The following is a 19,726-nucleotide window of genomic DNA, read 5'->3' as shown; positions in this document are numbered from 1 at the left end:
ATGCTCACCAAATCTAGGAATAACGTTTGAGACAACTGAGCTTGGGAGGGACTAATATGTAATAATAGTTATATATATATAATCAAATAGGTAGTTGCTGTGTTTTTGTTGACTGCACAAAAATAATAAACAGCCCACAAACGAAGCGGAACCAAACTCGCGGAAAGTCAGGGACGCTTTATACTGCGGACTCAATTACGACGACGCTTCATCCGGTTGGTTTCGCTGCTTCCCCCTTGAGTAATGGGCATGTAGATAATCGGTTATAGTCCTTATTAAACTTATTCTACCACATGGTTATCGTCCTCAGAAGACATCATGTTTAGTTGGAAGGCGCTGCAGAAGAACAAGACGGTGCGATATGGCGTCCCGATGATGGTAAGTATTCTGTTCTGCAGAAAGGTGAACTCCTGTCACTCAGTGAGCTCCTCTACTGTCTTGAGTTCTTTAACTTTATATTCTTATATATAACTTTATGTTCCTTTATTTATTTAAACTGTATTTAACACTTAAACGTGGTGCATGGGGATGTCAGGTTGGATTCTGTTGACTATAAACGAGCTGTTATAGCATGGGTCGACCAAAGGCATAAGATCTATCAATTCACTATGAAGTGATGGTTGCAAACCCCCCCCCCCCCCCCCCACCACACACACACACACACACACACACACACACACACACACACACACACACACACACACACACACACACACACACACACACACACACACTTTTTATTATAGCTGAAGCATGTGATAAAATAGAGCATATGTTTAACATTTATAGTTGTATATTATATCCATATTTATGTCCACACTTCTCCCAGCTGCTGATCGTCGGAGGCTCCTTCGGGCTGCGGGAGTTCACTCAGATCCGCTACGACGTGCAGAAGATCAAGAGAAAGGTCGGTCTCCTCATTCTAATTCCTTATTCTGCCCTATTTAACCACATGTAATAGTTTACATTGAGGTCACGCATCTGTGACCAAAAATCTCGATAACTTAACGTACAAGAACGAGTGGTTTAGAATAAGCAGAGCTTAGTATCAAAGCAGAGGTCCTGTCGAGACGACACGATAAATAAAAACATCGTAACCTTGGCACCGCCGGGTTTGACATCTTCAAGCGGGGAAACTCTGCCCCCTAGCGCCTGCAAACGGACCAGCACATTCAAGGCGTGACTAAAGTGGCCAAGATGGTTCTGGAAGCCTGGGTGACGGCGATGCAATATTGAAGACCAGTGAGGGGCCAGTGTTTAACCAGGAGGGGCCAGTGTTTGACCAGGAGGGGCCAGTGTTTAACCAGCGGGGCACAAAAAAATAATATTTAAAGATTATAATTATAAACTTTATTTTACTTTAAAATCATCAAACATTTAATTTGTACAGGTGTTTATAACTTCACCAGTCTGTATTTTTCTGTCAAACTATTTTAAATTGATGGAGCTTATGCCCTAAATCAACAAAATCATATAAACATTTGTTTGGTACAAGCGTGCAAGAGTAGGGCCATTAAAAAGTAAAAAATACAGTACAGGGTACATATACAGTGTGTCAATGTGAAAAATAACTCCAGGGTACAACAATGTGCCATTTCCTATTTATTCTTTATCCGATTCAGTGTGGTGAAACTGTGTTCTTCCCTTTTTGAAAACAGCAGACAAACGTTCTTCCCCATTTCATGATAGATGACAATAGAAGAAAAAAAATGTAGGGCTATGCATTACATTTCGCTGCATAACCATCCCTCCCTACTTAACACGGGCAGATAGCCTACGACTCTTTACTCAAATATATTTGTTATCCCAATTCAACAGCCAAAAAAGAAGAAAATGCGTGGTTAACATCACAACATTGTGTAGCCTAGACCTACCAAGGATACTGACATTTGGATACTCGCTTTTGCTTCAGTGAGTTTGCTTAGATATTATTAAGTTTCTGAATATATCGAGACTAGACATTTACAAACTTAATTTCATCATCAGTGTGAGGAACTATAGTAACACGGTTATGTGCAAGAACAACAAGTCACTGACAAACTGAAATTGTTTTGCTTACCTTCGACTCTTACCTTCGAGTAGTCGTGGCTCCTTTCTCCCAGAGTAGTCGCTGAGCTCTCGTTCAGCGAGGAGCAGCACCTCTGTGTTTGGGTGCGCCCCTCTAATTGACCCGTGTAGAACCTTGCGTCGCATTAGTTCCGTAAAATCATAATTGCTTTATTTGTTCAGCACAGGGGGGCCACAGGGAGGGGCCACAGGGGGGGCCAGGGACATGTCTACAGGGGCAAGGGCCCCCCGTAGGCCCCCCATGTAGAACCGCCATTGTGGAAGTTAAAAAGACCATTACCCTCCCACTGCTATGAACACTGTTGTAAATACATGTCGTTTAACGACGCTTTCAAAAATGTAAAATTACATAACATTTAAAAAGACACAATATGCGTGAATATTGGGGGCAGAATGGTCCGTGCCGGGTTTGATTCCCAGCCACAAAGTCTGGGTTCAAACGTTAATGTCCTCTCAGTCCACCGGCAGGCAGCCCCCTAGCTCCGACCTGCTCCTTAACGACATGTTTCTAACAGTATTCCTCGTTAGACACTTTAGATAAATATGTCTGATTAACGACTTGTTAGGAAATGCTATTCCTCCAACAGTCTCAGGATTGGCTGACCTCTGTGTGGGTCAGCCAATCGCGACGCAGGACGCTCATAACTCACTGGGGGTCAAAGGAGCCGGCCTTCAATAGGAGCTGTTACCCGGCAGCTAGCCGCGTGCCGCCGCCGCTGCCGCGGGGTGAAGACGTAGCTGTTAGCGTGGCGAGGTTAGCTTGACAAACGACGACAAGAGTCATCTGGGTCGACACCAGATGGCCCGCGCGTTGGAGAAAAGAGAGACGCACACACACACACACACACACACACACACACACACACACACACACACACACACACACACACACACACACACACACACACACACACACAACTCACAGTGAGTTGTTTTCCAGCCATGCGTCTTGGAGCAGCAGGTAGTGCCCAGTGGGGCGTGTGCTCAAGGATACCTCCAGGTAGAGGACTTAGGGGTTGGACCCCAGAACCTTTGGACCACGCCCACTGACACCATCCGCACGGCTGGGAGCTGTGGCTCTGCACCCCGCAGGCTTCCGTAGCCTCCAGCCATGTATGGGCATGTAGAAATACGGTCGTATTTAAAGTGCGCGGAGATTCAACAGTGCTGCGGGCCTCTTCAGTCCCCCCCCCCCCCCCCCCGTGGAGACACGCCCGTGAATTATACCCGTCATAACGAGTTGTCGATTCAGAACAGGGGCTCCCGTTTTAGGGCGCCATAATTCCATCGGACGTTCCTCTCGCTCGCATCTTCTTCCACGTGTGTGTGTGTGTGTGTGTGTGTGTGTGTGTGTGTGTGTGTGTGTGTGTGTGTGTGTGTGTGTGTGTGTGTGTGTGTGTGTGTGTGTGTGTGTGTGTGTGTGTGTGTGTGTGAGAAACAGAAATATGTTGTTATCTTCATAGCATTCATGTCACCATTTCTTATATACATTCACAGAAATTAATTATTGCTCAAGTTTTAAAACAAGGGAATGTGAATTAGAAGAGAATATCAGAATATGTAAATCCAAGTGTTAGACTCCGCCTCCTCTAACCAGCCTCTCTTCTCTCCCCATCCCCCCCCCCCCCCAGATGGACCCCTCCCTCGAGGCCCACGTGAACACGAAGCGGCAGGCAGGGTTGCTGCAAGAGGAGTACCAGGTGAGGGGATAGACAGTCCACCCATCGTGTGTGTGTGTGTGTGTGTGTGTGTAAACCCTGGGACAGGAAGTGGATATGATGAGGGTGACGGGGGTGGCTAGTACTTTTGTGGGGCTAGTGATAGATAGTGTAGGGATTAATCCAGGGTTGGATGGTGTATTGTATTAGTGTTGGATGTAGTGCTCCCAGGTGAAAAAATATTATACTTCAACGACACTTTTGAAAGGATGTACTAAGTCCACTTTTAGTATGTAACTGTATTCTGTACTAATTTCGTTGCATTCAAGTATACCAAAGTGTACTAAGGTATACCTTAAGTACTACTATAGATATACTCCAGTATACTCCAAGTGTAAATAGTATGCTAAAATTGCACAACTTTTGACAACCTTTAAGTGTACTGAAGTACACTAGTGAAAAGTATGATTTCTAGCATTTGAAACACTCTTGCAGTACAATAGCATTATATTACCAGTGTGTTTGAAATATACTTAAAAAGGCAGTATGGTTCAATTGATAGTAGTATATAAGTATATTTTGAACACACTATTATCATACTTCTGTCATATTTCAAATTAAATTCAAATACACTTTCTGACTATATTTAGTACTTTTTAAGTCTGCCATTATGTTAATTAAAATGTATTTATAGTACATTTCTATCACAATTGCAGCATCAAAGGCATGCACTTTAAGTACAATGTTATTATACTCTAAAGAGGAGCAGAAGTGTATATTGAGTGTATTTTATCACTGCTTATACTACATAATAGAAGTGTATTTTTAACACACTATTATCATTCCTCTGTCATATTTCTAATTAAATTCAAGTACACTTTCTGACTATATTTAGTACTTTTAAAGTGTGCAATTATGTAACTAAAAATGCATTTATTATGTATTTATAGTCAATTTGTGTCACAATTTAAGCATCAAAGGCATGTACTTAAAGTATAGTTATTATACTATAATGTAAAGTGGAAGCGTATATTAAGGGTATTTTAAGTACAATACTGTTATACTACTAAGTACTTTATAAATACTACAGAAATATACTTACAATACATATTATACTTCACATGCACTTCTTTCTGGTACCATTTTAGTACACTCCATGGGTGCTATTTTGTTCCATGACAAAAAACACTTAAATTGTACAAACCAAAACTTTAATTTAAATATTAATACAAACATACATTCAATAACACCTAACTTTAAAACATCTGACATATATAACATATATAATAAAGCTACTGAGGAGCAACCTTGGTGTAGCCCTCATTATTGCATTTCCTCCGCAGCAGGGCCCGGATCTCACTAACCATGGTGTTGGGGAATTTCTCCCTCACCGTGTCTGTGAAAACAGGAAGGACGCATGTGATTTAAGACTTAAGATAAACAATAAATTACATTGACACAGACTAGTGCTTGTGCCCATTGGGAGCGTGCCCGTTCGGAGCGCGTGCCCAATCGGAGCGTGCCAAACGTAAAAAAAACGCAGCCCCCGGTACGCCACGTGCCCCCGCTACGCAACGTGGTCCAGCTACGCCACAGGCCCCCGCTATAAAACAACTCTTTCTATTAGGCTATCATCATTACCGTAACATTCCTACATTTTACAATACAAATACGACGCAAAGACGCTCTCAGGCGCAAACGTAGCCCCCGCTACGCCACAGGCCCCCACTACGCCAGTTGATCCAGTAACTTTACTTCGATTACTAAATTCAAGCATTATACTTCGATAAAAGCAACTCTTTCTATTAGGCTATCATCATTACCGTAACATTCCAACAGACTATAGCCAAAGTTAGCTGACGTTACAGAGTATTTCGGAATCATTTCACTACCGTTTTGGAACTGACTTACCTCCAAAGAAAAGCAATTTGGCTGCAATAGGCTTCGCCTCTTGTTGTCGCCGTTGTGTAGGCCAAATTACCTCTATCCAGCCCTGCTCCGACTCGAGGTCTTCCCTGCAGTTAACCGTTATTTTTTTATTTCTGTATGCATCACGTATGACGGATGTATTATCTGCTCTAACGGAGCCGTCTTGGAAATAAAACAAACCAAACACTGTCATTGTTTGACCCGGAGATATTAGGTGCTCACTGCTCAATTTCAAATGGAACACTAACCGTCCGCGCCAAGTGTATTTGAGTAAACCACCAATTGGCGACCTAAATACTACATTCTCATTGGACGTCGATTTGCAGCCGCACACTGATTGGATGGCCGTTATAAACTTGCTATTTTCAAATTTTGGTTATAGCCTTGGATTTTCTTTAATAGTTAGTCGTTGGAGCTAGTAAAAGTAGCCATTTCAGTATTATTTATCTGTATTTTTTTGATTAATTCAACACTTTGGTTGTGATGATGTATGAATATACTTAAATAAACTTCTAATGAAGTGAAATTAAAGTATACTAAAAATGAAGCATGTTAATAGTGTATTACTAAGTGTACTTTTCAGAATCACACTGAATGACAACTATAAGTTTTTGCAATTTAGTATACTTTTTCTAAGTGCACTGAAATACAGCTTAAAATTAACTTGCATTAAAGTGAACTGTAAGGAAGTATACTTAAATACACTACTAATAAAGGGAAATTTAAGTATACTTTGATAAAGCATTTTAATAGTGTATTACAAAGGACTTGAAATGAAGTGTACTTTTCAGAAGTACACTAAAGTACCACTTTAAGTATGTGCAACTTAGTATACTTTTTCTAAGTACACTGAAATACAGCTTAAAAAGTATTTGCATTAAAGTGCACTTCATGGAAGTACACTTAAATACACTTCTAATGAAGTGAAATTAAATTACACTCTAAAAAAGCATTTTAATAGTGTATTACAAAGGACTTGAAACAAAGTGTACTTTTCAGAAGTACACTAAAATACCACTTTAAGTATTTGAAACTTAGTATACTTTTGCTAAGTATACTGAAATACAGCTTAAAATTAACTTAAATTAAAGTGAACTTTACGGAAGTATACTTCAATACACTTCTAATGAAGTGAAATCAAATTACACTTTAAAAAAGTATTTTAATAGTGAATTCCAAAATACTTGAAAATGAGTGTACTTTTCAGAAGTACACTAAGGTACAAATTACAATACACTTACAATAAAGTACACTTTTTATAAATACACTAAATTACCACTATAAGTATTTGCAATTTAGTATACTTTTTCTAAGTACACTTATGTACAATTTAAATAAACTTAAAATAAAGTATACTTTTTAAAAGTACAAAGCAATACCGCTTTAAGTATTGCAGAATTAGTATACTTATTTTTAAGTACGTTAAAGTTGAATTTAATGACATTTATTGCGAAGTACACTTTTTAAAAGTATATGTTAAGTATACTTTAAATTAAGCACAAAAAGTAAAAGTATACTTATACTAACTTTTGTATAATTGATTTATACTTGTAATACACTAAAGTATACTACTTTTTCACCTGGGCTGTGATTGAACGTTTTTGTGTTGTATTGAGTCCTGGGTTAGATTATGGCTGAAAGTTTGTTTGAGTCCTGGGTTAGGTAGTGTGTTAGATGGTGTTCATGGAAGGCCCTTGTCTCCAGGCAAAGGCGAGATCCTGGGTTAGATAGTATTTGTGTTTGGTTTAGTCCCTGCTAGCATAGTATTTGTGTAGGGTTGAGTTCTGGGTCAGACAGTGTGTTAGACAGTGTCTACAGGAGCCCCCCCCCCCTCTGGATCCAGGGATGTGTGTGTGTGTGTGTGTGTGTGTGTGTGTGTGTGTGTGTGTGTGTGTGTGTGTGTGTGTGTGTGTGTGTGTGTGTGTGTGTGTGTCTGTGTGTGTGTGTGTGTGTGTGTGTGTGTGTGTGTGTGTGTGTGTGTGGGGGGGGGGTCCTGACGATCTGACGATGGCTCTATTATTGGACCAGACTGTAGTGAGAAACGAACCATCTGCTGCAGTATCCTCAGAGGAGCACACAGCCAAACGCTCACCATCTCCCCCACCAGAGCGCTCACAGCTGGAACCACACATCTCTGTAGAGGGGGGGGCGGCGGCACGTGGCTCAGGACGTAGAGCGGGTTGGCTGGTAGCCAGACGGGTGGCTGGTTCGATCCCCGGCTCCTCCTAGCTAGAGCGTCGAGGTGTCCCTGAGCAAGGCACCTCGGCCTGAACTCTCCTGACGAGCCGGCTGACGCCACCGTCGATGTGTGAATGTCAGGCGATGTTGAGAAGCGCGTCGAGTGGCCACTGGTTAGAAAAGTGATGCATGAATGCAGTTTGTTTACCAGTTATAGAGGGCTAGTGATCAGGCTCGGGGTTTCATTCATTTAGACGTATCTATGTTAGCCATCGGTTGTTATTCCGTTTATGTCATATTGATGCTTCCATTTTAGTTTAGTGTTGGGTGGTCAGGATGTTTGAAAGGTTCCGGCGTTCCAACCCCAAAGTCCGTCCGTGACTACGATGCCCCCTAACCCCTAACCCCTAACCCCTGTCGCTCCTTCACACCATGTGTCCCAAAGAAGAGTTCAGACTCTAAACTTAGTGCTGGCAAAGCTGTCATCACAAGTCTCCTCATGGGAACTAGGTCCTTGACTGTGATTGTGAACGCTGCAGTTGTATCAATAAAGTTATTCCTGTCTCTTATTGTGTGTGTGTGTGTGTGTGTGTGTGTGTGTGTGTGTGTGTGTGTGTGTGTGTGTGTGTGTGTGTGTGTGTGTGTGTGTGTGTGTGTGTGTGCAGAAGCTGCAGGAGGTGAAGCTGGACGAGTGGAGGAACATCCGGGGTCCGCGGCCCTGGGAAGACTCCAAGGATTACCAGGAGCAGCAGCGCTCCCGCCAGAGCCCCGAGGCCTGAGGGGGGGGTGGGATCCATCCAATCCCAGTGGACTCTGAGGGGGGATCCATCCAATCCCAGTGGACTCTGAGGGGGGGTCCATCCAATCCCAGTGGACTCTGAGGGGGGGGGTCCATCCAATCCCAGTGGACTCTGAGGGGGGGTCCATCCAATCCCAGTGGATTCTGAGGGGGGGTCCATCCAATCCTAGTGGACTCTGAGGTGTGTGTGTGTGTGTGGGGGGGGGGGGGGGGGTCCAGTCCACCCCACCCAACCCAATCCACCCAAGCCCATTGAACTCCGTGAGACCGGCGCTTCGTTCAGAATAAGAACTTCCCTTTGTTTTGTTTGGACGTTAAAATTTGAGGATGTGTCACAAGTTGAGGATGTGGGCGATGATGCTGCGCTCGGTGTTAGCATCTCAACATGCTAATGCTAAGGCATGCTTGTGTGCGTCGTAGGGTAATTACGTTCTTTGCAAGCGCATTGACATACTATGCTAGGGTGCTAATGTGCAAGTGCGCTTTGAAGTGTTTGTTTACGTACTTACACGCAGAAAGTGTTCGGGCTATATTGACAGGTTCAGCACAGCAAAAAGGTTAATTCGATTAATCTGATGCACTAGGTTTAACTGTGAGTTTATCAATCCTACCAATCAGTCCGCATCGGGGCGATCAATAGCTAAACCAGTCCGGGTCATGTCCGTGTTCCGCTATATGACGTTACCTGTTGTAACACCTGTTTCAGGTGTAACAAAAGGTAACGTTTACACTTGCTACTCCCATCAATGCTCAATTTTAGCACCATTGTTTTTAATTTATTGATTAAGATTATTAGATGATAATTCTGAATGAGAGGTGAATTTCTAGTTGTGAATCACAATTCTTCTTACGGTGGAACTGTGGTCTTTCTTGGTTTGCTGTGTCTGTGTGTATATTGTGAAGAATACAGAAATAACCATCACCAATTCGCAGCTGTGTGTGTGTGTGAATATGCTCTTACATCGCTTAAACATAATCAGATTCAGAATCCATAGCTCCGTGTTAACTAACGCTACATTGACCGTATTGCTGGAGTAAATAATACCGTAGTAAATGTAATTCCGTGGCTGGCCACTAGGGGCTGCCCCATGCCGACGACCTGAACGTCTCCGTGCTCCACGCGACCCGTCGGCGTGACGCACGCGTGCGCCACGCCATTTAGACCTCGCCTGCAACGGAGGATGACAGTCTCCTCTGGTGCTCTCTGAAGGTTAGAAGTTTAGTGTCAGACATGACGAGAGGATCTCGATCCAAATCAGATCTCTGCCCTGTGGGGAACCGAGGCAGAGAAACCTCATCAAACAGACGCAGCCTGTCACACGGTTACCATTGATTAGGATTATTATTAGAATATGTTAATATTATTACAAGGTTTACAGCCTGTTGGGTTTTTATATTGATGTGTCAATCAAAATGCATCAGCTTTAGTGTGTGTGTGTGTGTGTGTGTGTGTGTGTGTGTGTGTGTGTGTGTATCCAGTTTTAGCCTGGCTCACCAAAGGCATAAGATCTCTGAATTCACTGTGAAGTGAGGTACAAATCACACACACACACACACACCCATCACATGCACACCCCTAACATCATACACACCCATCACATGCAGACCCCTAACATCACACACACCCATCACACACAGCCCTACCCCGTCACTACACAAGTGCAGGTTAATTTTTCATTTGTGAAAAGCATGAAAACGGCATGAAATTTTAATCATGCCCGGCTAAGAAGAGCAGCGGTCCAATTCAATATTTACAAAGCAGTTCTATAAGTGGAACAACTAATCAGGGAGCGGTAAACTCTCACGTAACGAACCAATCAGCTCGCTGGGATCTGAGCGGAACACATCCAGGAGTCCGCTCAGGTCGACCTCCGACGACCCCGGAGAACACGCCTCTCTCTCTCCACCTCCTCCTCGTCATCTTCCTCATCCCTCTTCATCCTCTTCCTCCCCGTCATCTTCCTCTCAGCCCTCTTCATCCTCTTCCTCCTTGTGCTCTTCCTCTCCTACCTCTTCCTCCTCCTCGTCATCTTCCTCTCATCCTCTTCCTCTCATCCCTCTTCATCCTCTTCCTCCTTGTGCTCTTCCTCTCCTACCTCTTCCTCCTCCTCGTCATCTTCCTCTCATCCCACTTCCTCCTCTTCCTCTCATCCCTCTTCATCCTCTTCCTCCTCGTCATCTTCCGGGCATCCTTCTTCATCCTCTTCCTCCTTGTCCTCTTCCTCTCCTACCTCTTCCTCGTCATCTTCCTCTCATCCCTCCTCATCCTCTTCCTCCTTGTCCTCTTCCTCTCCTACCTCTTCCTCCTCCTCGTCATCTTCCTCTCATCCCCCTTCCTCCTCTTCCTCCTCGTCATCTTCCTCTGATCCCTCTTCCTCCTTGTCACCTTCCTCTCATCCTGTCATCCTCGTCAGTGTGGTTACCACGGTGATGGGGCCACAAGCAGCTGGGCGAGGGACAGGCCTTGTGCCTCGTCCATGCTGTTGTGTTCCACAGTCACTGACTGCACTGGTTTATTTAATGTTTTGGTCGTTTTTTCCACTGCCTGTGGGTTCTCTGGAAAACCTGTCCTGGATCAGGGAGCCACTGGATGCCTGGACACAGGATCCATGGTCCCCCTCTCTTATGTTTTGTCGTCTGCTTCTTCCTCTCCTTTTCTCTCTCTCACTCTCTCCTCCTGTCTGTGTGTGTGTGTGTCTGTGTGTGTGTGTGTGTGTTGTGGATCTTCAGTGTCAGCCAATGCTACATAACAGCAGAGTTTGTGAATGTGTGGAGGACATTGGAGTGTGTATGTGTGTTTGAGGGTACGTGTCAATGTGTGTTCAAGAACTAGACAGAGAGAGTGTGTGGGTGTGTATGCTGGACGTATAGTGCGAGTGTTCTAGAGAGAGAATACGTATGTATGTGTGTTTTTTCTAGTGTGTGTATCTAGGCTGGACGTAGTGTGTTTTGTGTATTAGTGTATGTGTGTGTATACGTGTGTTCTAGAGAGAGAATGTGTACGTGTGTGGCCTTGTGTGTGTGTGTGTGTGTGTGTGTGTGTGTGTGTGTAACATGAGGCCCTCCCCCGCTGGTGTTATTTAAAGAGTGACAGCGTGGCGTCAGCAGGTCAGCGCTGGCCGCTCCCAGCCGCCTGGAGACCCACCTCAGCATCCCCTCCTAGAAGGAGGACACCCGGGGACGAGAGGGGGCACAGGGGGGAGAGAGGGAGGGATGGGGACTCCGGAGGGAGGGATACCCGTTTCCATTACGTGTTTCGGACGTTGCTTCTATCTAATTCTGTGCATTAAAACTCCTTGTCGTTGTTGTTCTGCATTTCAGTTGAAGGATCTCTCACTCACTCACTCACTCACTCACTCACTCACTCGCACTCGCACTCACTCACTGTGACCGTATGACCAAGCTGCATTAAAGTTCCCCCTCCTGGACACTTGAACCCCCAGTGTGTCTGTCAGCAGCCTCTGTTTGTGTGGGTGGGTGAGTCTGGTGATAGTGCAAGTGTGTATGCATGTCTGTGTGTGTGATAGGTTCACTGTGTGTGTATGTGCGTGATGGCGGGGGAGTTTGTGTGTGTATGTAGTAGTTGCAGCCATCTACATTAATTAATTTTAATTAATTTTATTTTAAATGGCGTGAGAACCTGGGAACTCTCGAGCATTGGGGAGCTCTCGTGCACGTGGGAACTCTCGTGCAAGGTGGAATTCTTGTGCACGTGGATGTGCCTCAGAAGCAGGCAGGGAGGGCAGAGAAGATACGAGCTGCAAAATGCAGACTCGGCACACACACACACACACACACACACACACACACATACACATCTCCTCCCCTCGATCACACACACACACACACACATCTCCTCCCCTCGATCACACACACACACACACACACAAACACACACACACACACACACACACACACACACACACACATCTCCTCCCCTCGATCACACACACACACACACACACCTCTCCTCCACTCGTTCAAACGCACCCGCACACTCACTAATGGCATGCAACATTTAAATTAAACACTTTAAATGCAACATAACACACACTCATGGAATGCATCACACACACTAATGGAACACAACAGACACACTCAGACGCACACACGCATACAGAATGCAAATCATGGAATACATCCAGGTACCCCACACTAACACACACTCACACACCCTCCTTCCCATTGCGGGGTGTGGACTTTGGCAGGTAGCAGATTAGATTCAAGGGAAGTTTCTTTACTTGGGTTCTGAATTGATTATAAAGCCCATCCAATTCCCAGCCACATGCCTGGGTACAGCTAGCTCCTATAGCAAACACTCACCATAGTGGAGCTATAGCAGCTAGCTCCGATATCCAGCGCATATAGCTAGTTTATATAGCTAACACTTCATATCGGAGCTAGTTTATGTAGTTAACACTCCATAGTGGAGCTAGTATATATAGCTCACTTTTCCTATAGTGTAGCTAGTATATAGAGCTCACTCTTTCTATGGAGGCGCTAGTTTATATAGCTCACTCTTGGGATAGTGTGGAGCCGTTGCAGCGAGAATAGAGATGTTGATTAGAAACTATCATCGATTCATCATCGCTGGATGCTTGGGTGACTTTGATGAAGAGAGAGAGAGAGCGAGAGAGAGTATTGAATTCCATTGTATAGACGCACAACGTCGCCTGCAGGTAGCCATGGGAGGGTTCCACACCGACCACCATGCAACGCTGTACGTTAACAACCTGTTGGCATGGAGACAGTGAAGCTGGGGCGGGGCGAGGGCATTAAGGGCCGGCGGCCATTTTGTCAAAACTAACACACTCAATGGCCTCACATGGTCGTGCGTTGGAGAGGTGTGTGTGTGTGCAGGTTCAGCTCCCCCATGTTAAGACTGTGTGCACAAGATACGGTGTCCTTCAGCAAACAACCCCAGATGGGACGATAGTGTTAGTGTGAGAATGGTTTGACTACCCAGTCGTACGGTTCTGGGTTTGAACACTGAAGTCCCCCCCCCCCGCTCCCTGACGTCATGCGTCTATGGAAAGCCAAGAAGGCCACAAACTGGCCCTGGAGTGGCGCGGTAAAAGTGCTACACCGCACGGAAACCGTACGGAATCCGTGAGGTTTGGCAGGAATTCCGTACGGAATCCGTGCGGAATCCGTGCGGTATCCGTGAGGTTTGGCAGGAATTCCGTACGGATTCCGTACGGTTTCTGTACGGATTCCGTACGGTTTAGCACATTCTAGGGCCAGTATGTGGCCTTCTTGGCTTTCCATACGCGTCGGACATCGCTGTAAGCTGTCTCAGGGACTTCTTCATAGGGTTGGAGTCTTCTCACTCAGTCCCTGGAACATATGTTGGGTGTCCACGTGGAAATGAGGGCTTGGCTTAGCTCAGGAGGTAGAGCGGGTTGACGGGTAACCGGGAGGTTGCTAGTTCGATCCCCGCTTCCTCCTAGCCGAGTGTTGAGGTGACTTAAAACTGAGCAAGACACGGTTGTAAGTCGCTTTGGACGAAGCGTCTTCTAAATCCCCTAAAATGTCATATGAGAACCCGGTTGTGCATGACATGCCCTTAGAAGAAGGGCTCATGTTGTCTCAGACCTCCACCAAGGCCCTCGTGAAGATCATTTTCACCCCACGTAGCTTCCTGCAGCCACTCGACACACTTCATATCCACAGCAGTTTGATCCCCTGATATTATCAATGGCTATCCGGCCAGCTACTGCTCAAACAGAGCCTGTAGCAGTCGCTAGGGCTACTGCTTTAGCTACTGCTACCGTAGACACTTTAGCAGTATACAGCTACTGCTACAGTAGACACTTTAGCACTAGCTAGGACTTTAGCTTCTGCTACAGTAGACACTTTAGCAGTAGCTAGGGCTTTAGCTTATTCTACAGTAGACAGGTTAGCAGTAGCTAGGGCTTTAGCTTTAGCTACTGCTACAGTATAAACGTTAACAGTAGCTAGGGCTACAGTATAAACGTCAACAGTAGCTAGGGCTACGGCTGTAGCTTGTGCTACAGTATAAACGTTAACAGTAGCTAGGGCTACGGCTGTAGCTTCTGCTACAGTATAAACGTTAACAGTAGCTAGGGTTACGGCCGTAGCTTCTGCTACAGTATAAATGTTAGCAGTAGCTGTTCCAGTATTCTTGAGCCTTTGAAGTGGGTCTGCAGAGGGGTGAGGTGTGTATAACGGCATCACGCGTCACAGATTCCTGAGAGGGCCCGTTTTATAAACAGAGACAATCACTGGCATCTGACCATGTTATGTTTATGTGTGTGTGTGTGTGTGTGTGGGGGGGGGGGGGGGGCGTCTGTGCGCACTTGTACGCAAGTGTTTTTACCATATATTGTTTCATTGAATAGGTTTGTTTGTGTCTTTTTGCGTGTGTGAATGTTTTTGTGCGTGTTTGTGTGTGTTTCAATGTGACCAGCGGTACATGGCAGTTCAAAAACCGCTAATTGCCCCTTTCCAACTGAACGAAACAGCTGGAAATATTAGTTTCCATTAGTAATATTTTGTCCCCTCTCGCCTCCTCCCTCTTCACTCGAGTTCTTGCGGGCAGGAGGCCTGCGTGTGCGTGCGCGCGCGTGTGCGCGTGCACGCGGTGTATTTGGGGCCAGCGGTGCAGGTTTCTCCCCCAGCTGATAGTGTGATGACGTAGCACGTGCGCCGACTGTTCCGTTGACTTTTGGGGGGAAAGCGAGCGCGGAGGATGACCGCCGCTAACCGGAGTACATCTGACGTTGCACATCGCTCCGTAACACACACACTCACACGTAAACACACACACACGTAAACACACACACACGTAAACACACACACACACACACACACACACACACACACACACACACACACACACACACACACACACACACACACACACACGCACACACGCACACACGCACACACGGAGAGCTACCAGAATCGACTCGAGGAGCACCCCGTCTTATTAAGCGAGGCTAAATCAGGAATAATAGCGTCCTTTTTACGGCCGAGGATGCGGCCGGAGTGAGGAGCACTGCCGCAGTTGGCTGTGCGGCACACAGCGGGAGACCCGAGACGTTCAGCTGGACTCCACCGCGAAGGGAGCCCGCATACCGGGACCGGAACCATAGACCTCCTCCTGCGCTATCGCACACGAGGAGGAGACGAGGGAGGAGGAGGAGGAGGAGGAGGAGGAGGAGCAGACGGAGGAGGAGGCAGAGGAGGAGTAGACGGAGGAGGAGAAGACGGAGGAGGAGGAGGAGGTAGACAGCTGATTCACGGCTCGCGGTGGAAAGCCGTGAGGTTTCATCTCAAGGCTGCGCGAGCCCAAAATAACGACCCGCTCGCTCTCGTCACCGACGGCTCACCGAACGGTCTCGTGGACAGGAGGAGATCGGAGAGGAGGGCGCTAAGGAGAGAGAGAGAGAGAGAGAGAGAGAGAGAGAGAAAGAAAGAGAGAGAGAGAGAGAGAGAGAGAGAGAGAGAGAGAGAGAGAGAGAGAGAGAGAGAGAGAGAGAGAGAGAGAGAGAGAGAGAGAGAGAGAGAGAGAGAGAGAGAGAGAGAGGAGGAAGAGTAGAGAGTGAGCGAGAGAGTGAGCGAGAGAGAGAGAGAGAGAGAGAGAGGGGGGGAGGACGACAGGCGCTCACCTATCACCGCTTTGATCGCCAAAACGCTGGAATTGATCCGGCTCGCGCGGAACCTGCCGTCGTTACACGAGGAGGACGGATCGTCTCGAGCTCGCGGATTTTTTTTCTGTAGCGGCGGGAAGCTGAGGAAGGCGGCGCGCGTGTGAAGAAGAAGAAGAGGTTTTATATAACGGATTCAAATCCACGCATACTTCGCGAGGAGAGGCACGGGCACACGGAGCCGGAGCCTGTCTCGTGCTACGCGCGCGTGAACCGTCCGGAATACAGATCCAGGTAGGCTGGGGAGGGGGGCACGAGGGGCTGTGACGTGGGGGTAGGCGATCCCGGGGATTAATTAGCCCGCCCGCCGGTGATTAGTCAATCAGCAGCCCTCGGCTCGCGAGACCAGCGGAAGTCCGTCAGTGCAGCTCGGATTATGGCGTTAGATTATTATTAGTGTATGATTGTTATTATCATGGGACCCGGTCATCACAGCCTGTGACGTGACGGCCCTACCTTGTCAAGGAAACAGCCGATGACACACCGGGTTAAATGCCCGTTTTGTTTGGTTTATTGGCCCGTCAGCGGGGGGGGGGGGGGGGGGGGGGCTTCCCGTGCAGTGCAGCCCCCCCTCCCGGAGCCCGGGGCGGGAGACGCTGCTCGGACATCAGCCGTCCAAACGGGTTCACAATCGTACGAGCCTCGTAATGGGCGTGACGTGAAATAATTGGTGTTTTACAACACGTGAGATCCACGCAGGGCCCTGGGGGCCGGGGACTCAGGGGCCGGGGGCTCGGGGCCCTGGGTTCTGGGGGCGGAGGGCTTGGGGACGGTGGGGCGGGTGCTTGGGACGGGGGCTCGGGGCCAGAGGCTGGGGGCTTGGGGGCCGGGGGCTCGGACCCACGGACCCGGGACACACCAGCTGGCGGTGTGTGGGTTCCCTCTGTGTTGAGTGTGGACCCCCGATGGGCAGGGCCTGACCCGGAGAGGGACTCCCGCGCCCTGTGGAGTGGAGGTAGACTGATCGATAACAGATATGGAGGTTGGTGTGTTGTGGTGGGCTGTGGGCCCTACGATCCGAATGACAGGGAGCTACGCCCGGTGCTACGGGGAGGGATTCCCTCTCGAGACACCGAGGCTCCGGGGTAGAGAGGTAGTGAGGCGGGTGCCGGTGGGTCTCTCGTGCTCCGGTGGGACCCGGGTTGGTTGGTTGGAGACAGGGGAGAGGGGGGTTGGGCCTGGTGGGGTGACTCGGAGGCTGCGGTTGGTAGTGAGGAGGGAGGAAGAGGAGGGTGCATGACGACGCGCGAGGCCGATCCTCGCCGGTGATTAATCAGCAACAGCTGAGCGGGGGTCTCCATGTCCCCTGCTGAGTGCGTGTTTACCGCCCTATCAGGTGGCCGCCTCTAGAAGGACAGCCTTACCTTCCCGAAATAGGGAAGGAGAGAGAGAGGGAGGGAGGGAGGGGGGGAGGGAGAGAAGGAGCGAGAGATGGAGGGAAGAAGCGGGAGAGAGACTGAGAGAGAGAATGAGAGAGGGAGAGAAATAGAGGGAGGGAGAGAGAGAGATAAAGAGGGAGGGAGGGGAAGGGGAGAGGGGGGGGGGGAGAGAGAGAGAGAGAGGGATACCCGTGTTCTCACCGTCTCGGTTTCCATCGTATCCCTTTTCAACTTTCTCACGGGTTCCTCCCGGTCGTCGCCTCCGCACCAGACGGGCTCCGTTTAACGGAACTCACAATTATTTACACTTGTTTAAAACAGGCTGCGATTCGGAGCGTCAGAGCAGCGCCTTTACGCTCTCCCCCCCCCCCCCCCCCCAGCTAACTAGCGGAGCTGCGAACAAACGCATCTGTCAATCAACTTGATGGTCGTGACGGTCGACATGCCTTGTGTGCTGCTGATTATAATGTCGTGTTCTTAACGAACAGGTGTTGTGGTTCAGTGCGCCATGCGAGGTTCACACGGTGCGTACAACCAGTAGCCTGATCACATTTTGATTTACGGAGCACACGTGGGGAGAAGCTGTTCTTTTGCAATATTGACAAGTCATTTTAAACTATCCTCAATCAGTCGATCGACAGGCAATCACTCAATCGATCCATGACTCGGTCGTCAACAAAACACGACCACAACACGTCGCAAAATGAGGCTTTTCGAGAAGTTTAGCGATTACGGCATAGCATGCCTTGCTCATTAACTTATTTTACACGGAACTTAAACGCAGCCTCAATCTCTGCAGCTATAGGAGTCTCAGCGGAGGGATCCGAGCCTACACCTCCAATTGGACCAAAGGTGAAGCGCATTTGAATACATCAGAATATGACTTCATGCGTGTGATTCGTAGTCGCGCTTATTTCATGGTTGTTTGTTATCACCCTATATGGTGAGAAGCTACACAGACACCTAGCATGTACACTCATAAATTAATACATGAACCAATCACACACACACACACACACACACACACACACACACACACACACACACACACACACACACCAAAGAAGATGGACTACCTCCCTCACTCACTCACACACGTGCGTGGGCTACTGTGCCTCCAGCTTTGACAGGTAAAGTCAGTGTGAGTGTCTGGTGTGTAGGCTCTGTCAGGCCAGCCGGGTGGGATCAATACAACGGGTCGTGTGGCTCATCGCCCCCTTCTGTAGTTAACCCCTGGAGGGCGAATGGATTAACCGACTGGGGATAGCGGGAGCGTATCTGGAGCACTCTTGGTACAGGCGGCCATTAGTTACACTGCAGCTTTGAGCTTCGCACCCGCCATCTCCAGGCGCTCACACTCTGGGCACGGGCGGTGATTTAAGTAATTTTTCTATGCTACTTCTGATGAAATGTTTCAAGCAAACAACGTTTATGAATGGTTTCTTCTCCACATAATGGACAACACCATATAAGGTTTTATTTGTTTTTAAACAGGTTAAAGACTACAAGCATGGCCACTTTGCCTTTTCCGCTAAAGCAAAGACAGACCAAAGTTTTACCTGGGTCAATTAAAACATGTAGGCGTGGCTTATTTACCATTCCACCCACTTCCAATATAAACGGTTTTTTTACCTGTGTTCGTGAGATGCCTCATGAACCACCTCCAGAACGCGACTCTTTTACCTTGTGTCTCTCTTGGAATAAACCACATGTTGAACATTTACTACTCTCCGAGTCATACCTAACCCGAGTCGACCATACCACAAAGTATCAGATTAGTCTTTCATCAGCGGCCAACGCAGGTTTAGGCTTTAAGGACCCTCCATTAGCTACACTACTGCTTTAAGCGTTAAGGACACTCCATTGGCTACACTGCTGCTTTAAATGTGACATATTATACCACCAGGTGTGAGGGATTAGCCATTATCCGTCATACACCTAGGTGGACACGCCCTCTTGTGATGTCAGAAGAGGCATATTTTCAAAACGGTTTGTTACGGCTAATCACACTCACACCTTTTGGTATAATATGTCAACTTTAAA

At 47.3% G+C, this 19,726-nt stretch overlaps 2 protein-coding genes and 1 long non-coding RNA gene across 3 annotated transcripts in view; 2 read left to right on the top strand and 1 right to left on the bottom strand.

Annotated features, from left to right (window-relative positions):
• The first annotated feature begins 194 nt into the window (after positions 1–194).
• On the top strand, positions 195–9,559 carry cox16 (cytochrome c oxidase assembly factor COX16). The gene is made up of 4 exons (XM_030356034.1): positions 195–378; positions 830–907; positions 3,699–3,767; positions 8,498–9,559. Exons 1-4 carry the CDS (start codon positions 319–321, stop codon positions 8,609–8,611), a joined length of 321 nt encoding a protein of 106 aa, XP_030211894.1. The 5' UTR covers positions 195–318; the 3' UTR covers positions 8,612–9,559.
• LOC115543616 (uncharacterized) lies at positions 4,915–6,762 on the bottom strand. Its single transcript, XR_003976729.1, has 2 exons — positions 5,637–6,762; positions 4,915–5,121 (listed from the first exon to the last, which is right to left on the bottom strand). It is a non-coding gene; the product is annotated as an uncharacterized LOC115543616 (long non-coding RNA).
• A 6,620-nt stretch (positions 9,560–16,179) lies between the features above and the next one.
• The window catches only part of slc8a3 (solute carrier family 8 member 3), a gene marked incomplete in the record, with an annotated part of 34,453 nt that continues 30,906 nt past the window's right edge, over positions 16,180–19,726 (top strand). The window contains 1 exon segment of the mRNA XM_030356028.1: positions 16,180–16,538.

The sequence above is a fragment of the Gadus morhua genome, chromosome 5, assembly GCF_902167405.1.
Source record: "Gadus morhua chromosome 5, gadMor3.0, whole genome shotgun sequence".
NCBI classification, from domain to species: domain Eukaryota; kingdom Metazoa; phylum Chordata; class Actinopteri; order Gadiformes; family Gadidae; genus Gadus; species Gadus morhua.
The sequence above is the reverse complement of the archived record's forward strand: the minus strand, read 5'-3'. Positions and strand labels throughout refer to the sequence as shown.

Excerpts from the sequence above, each read along its gene's own strand:
- cox16 (XM_030356034.1), top strand. The coding sequence starts at position 319 with ATGTTTAGTTGGAAGGCGCTGCAGAAGAACAAGACGGTGCGATATGGC. Across the intron at positions 379-829 it reads GATATGGCGTCCCGATGATG|CTGCTGATCGTCGGAGGCTC; the intron begins GTAAGTATTCTG and ends CACTTCTCCCAG. Across the intron at positions 3,768-8,497 it reads TGCTGCAAGAGGAGTACCAG|AAGCTGCAGGAGGTGAAGCT; the intron begins GTGAGGGGATAG and ends GTGTGTGTGCAG.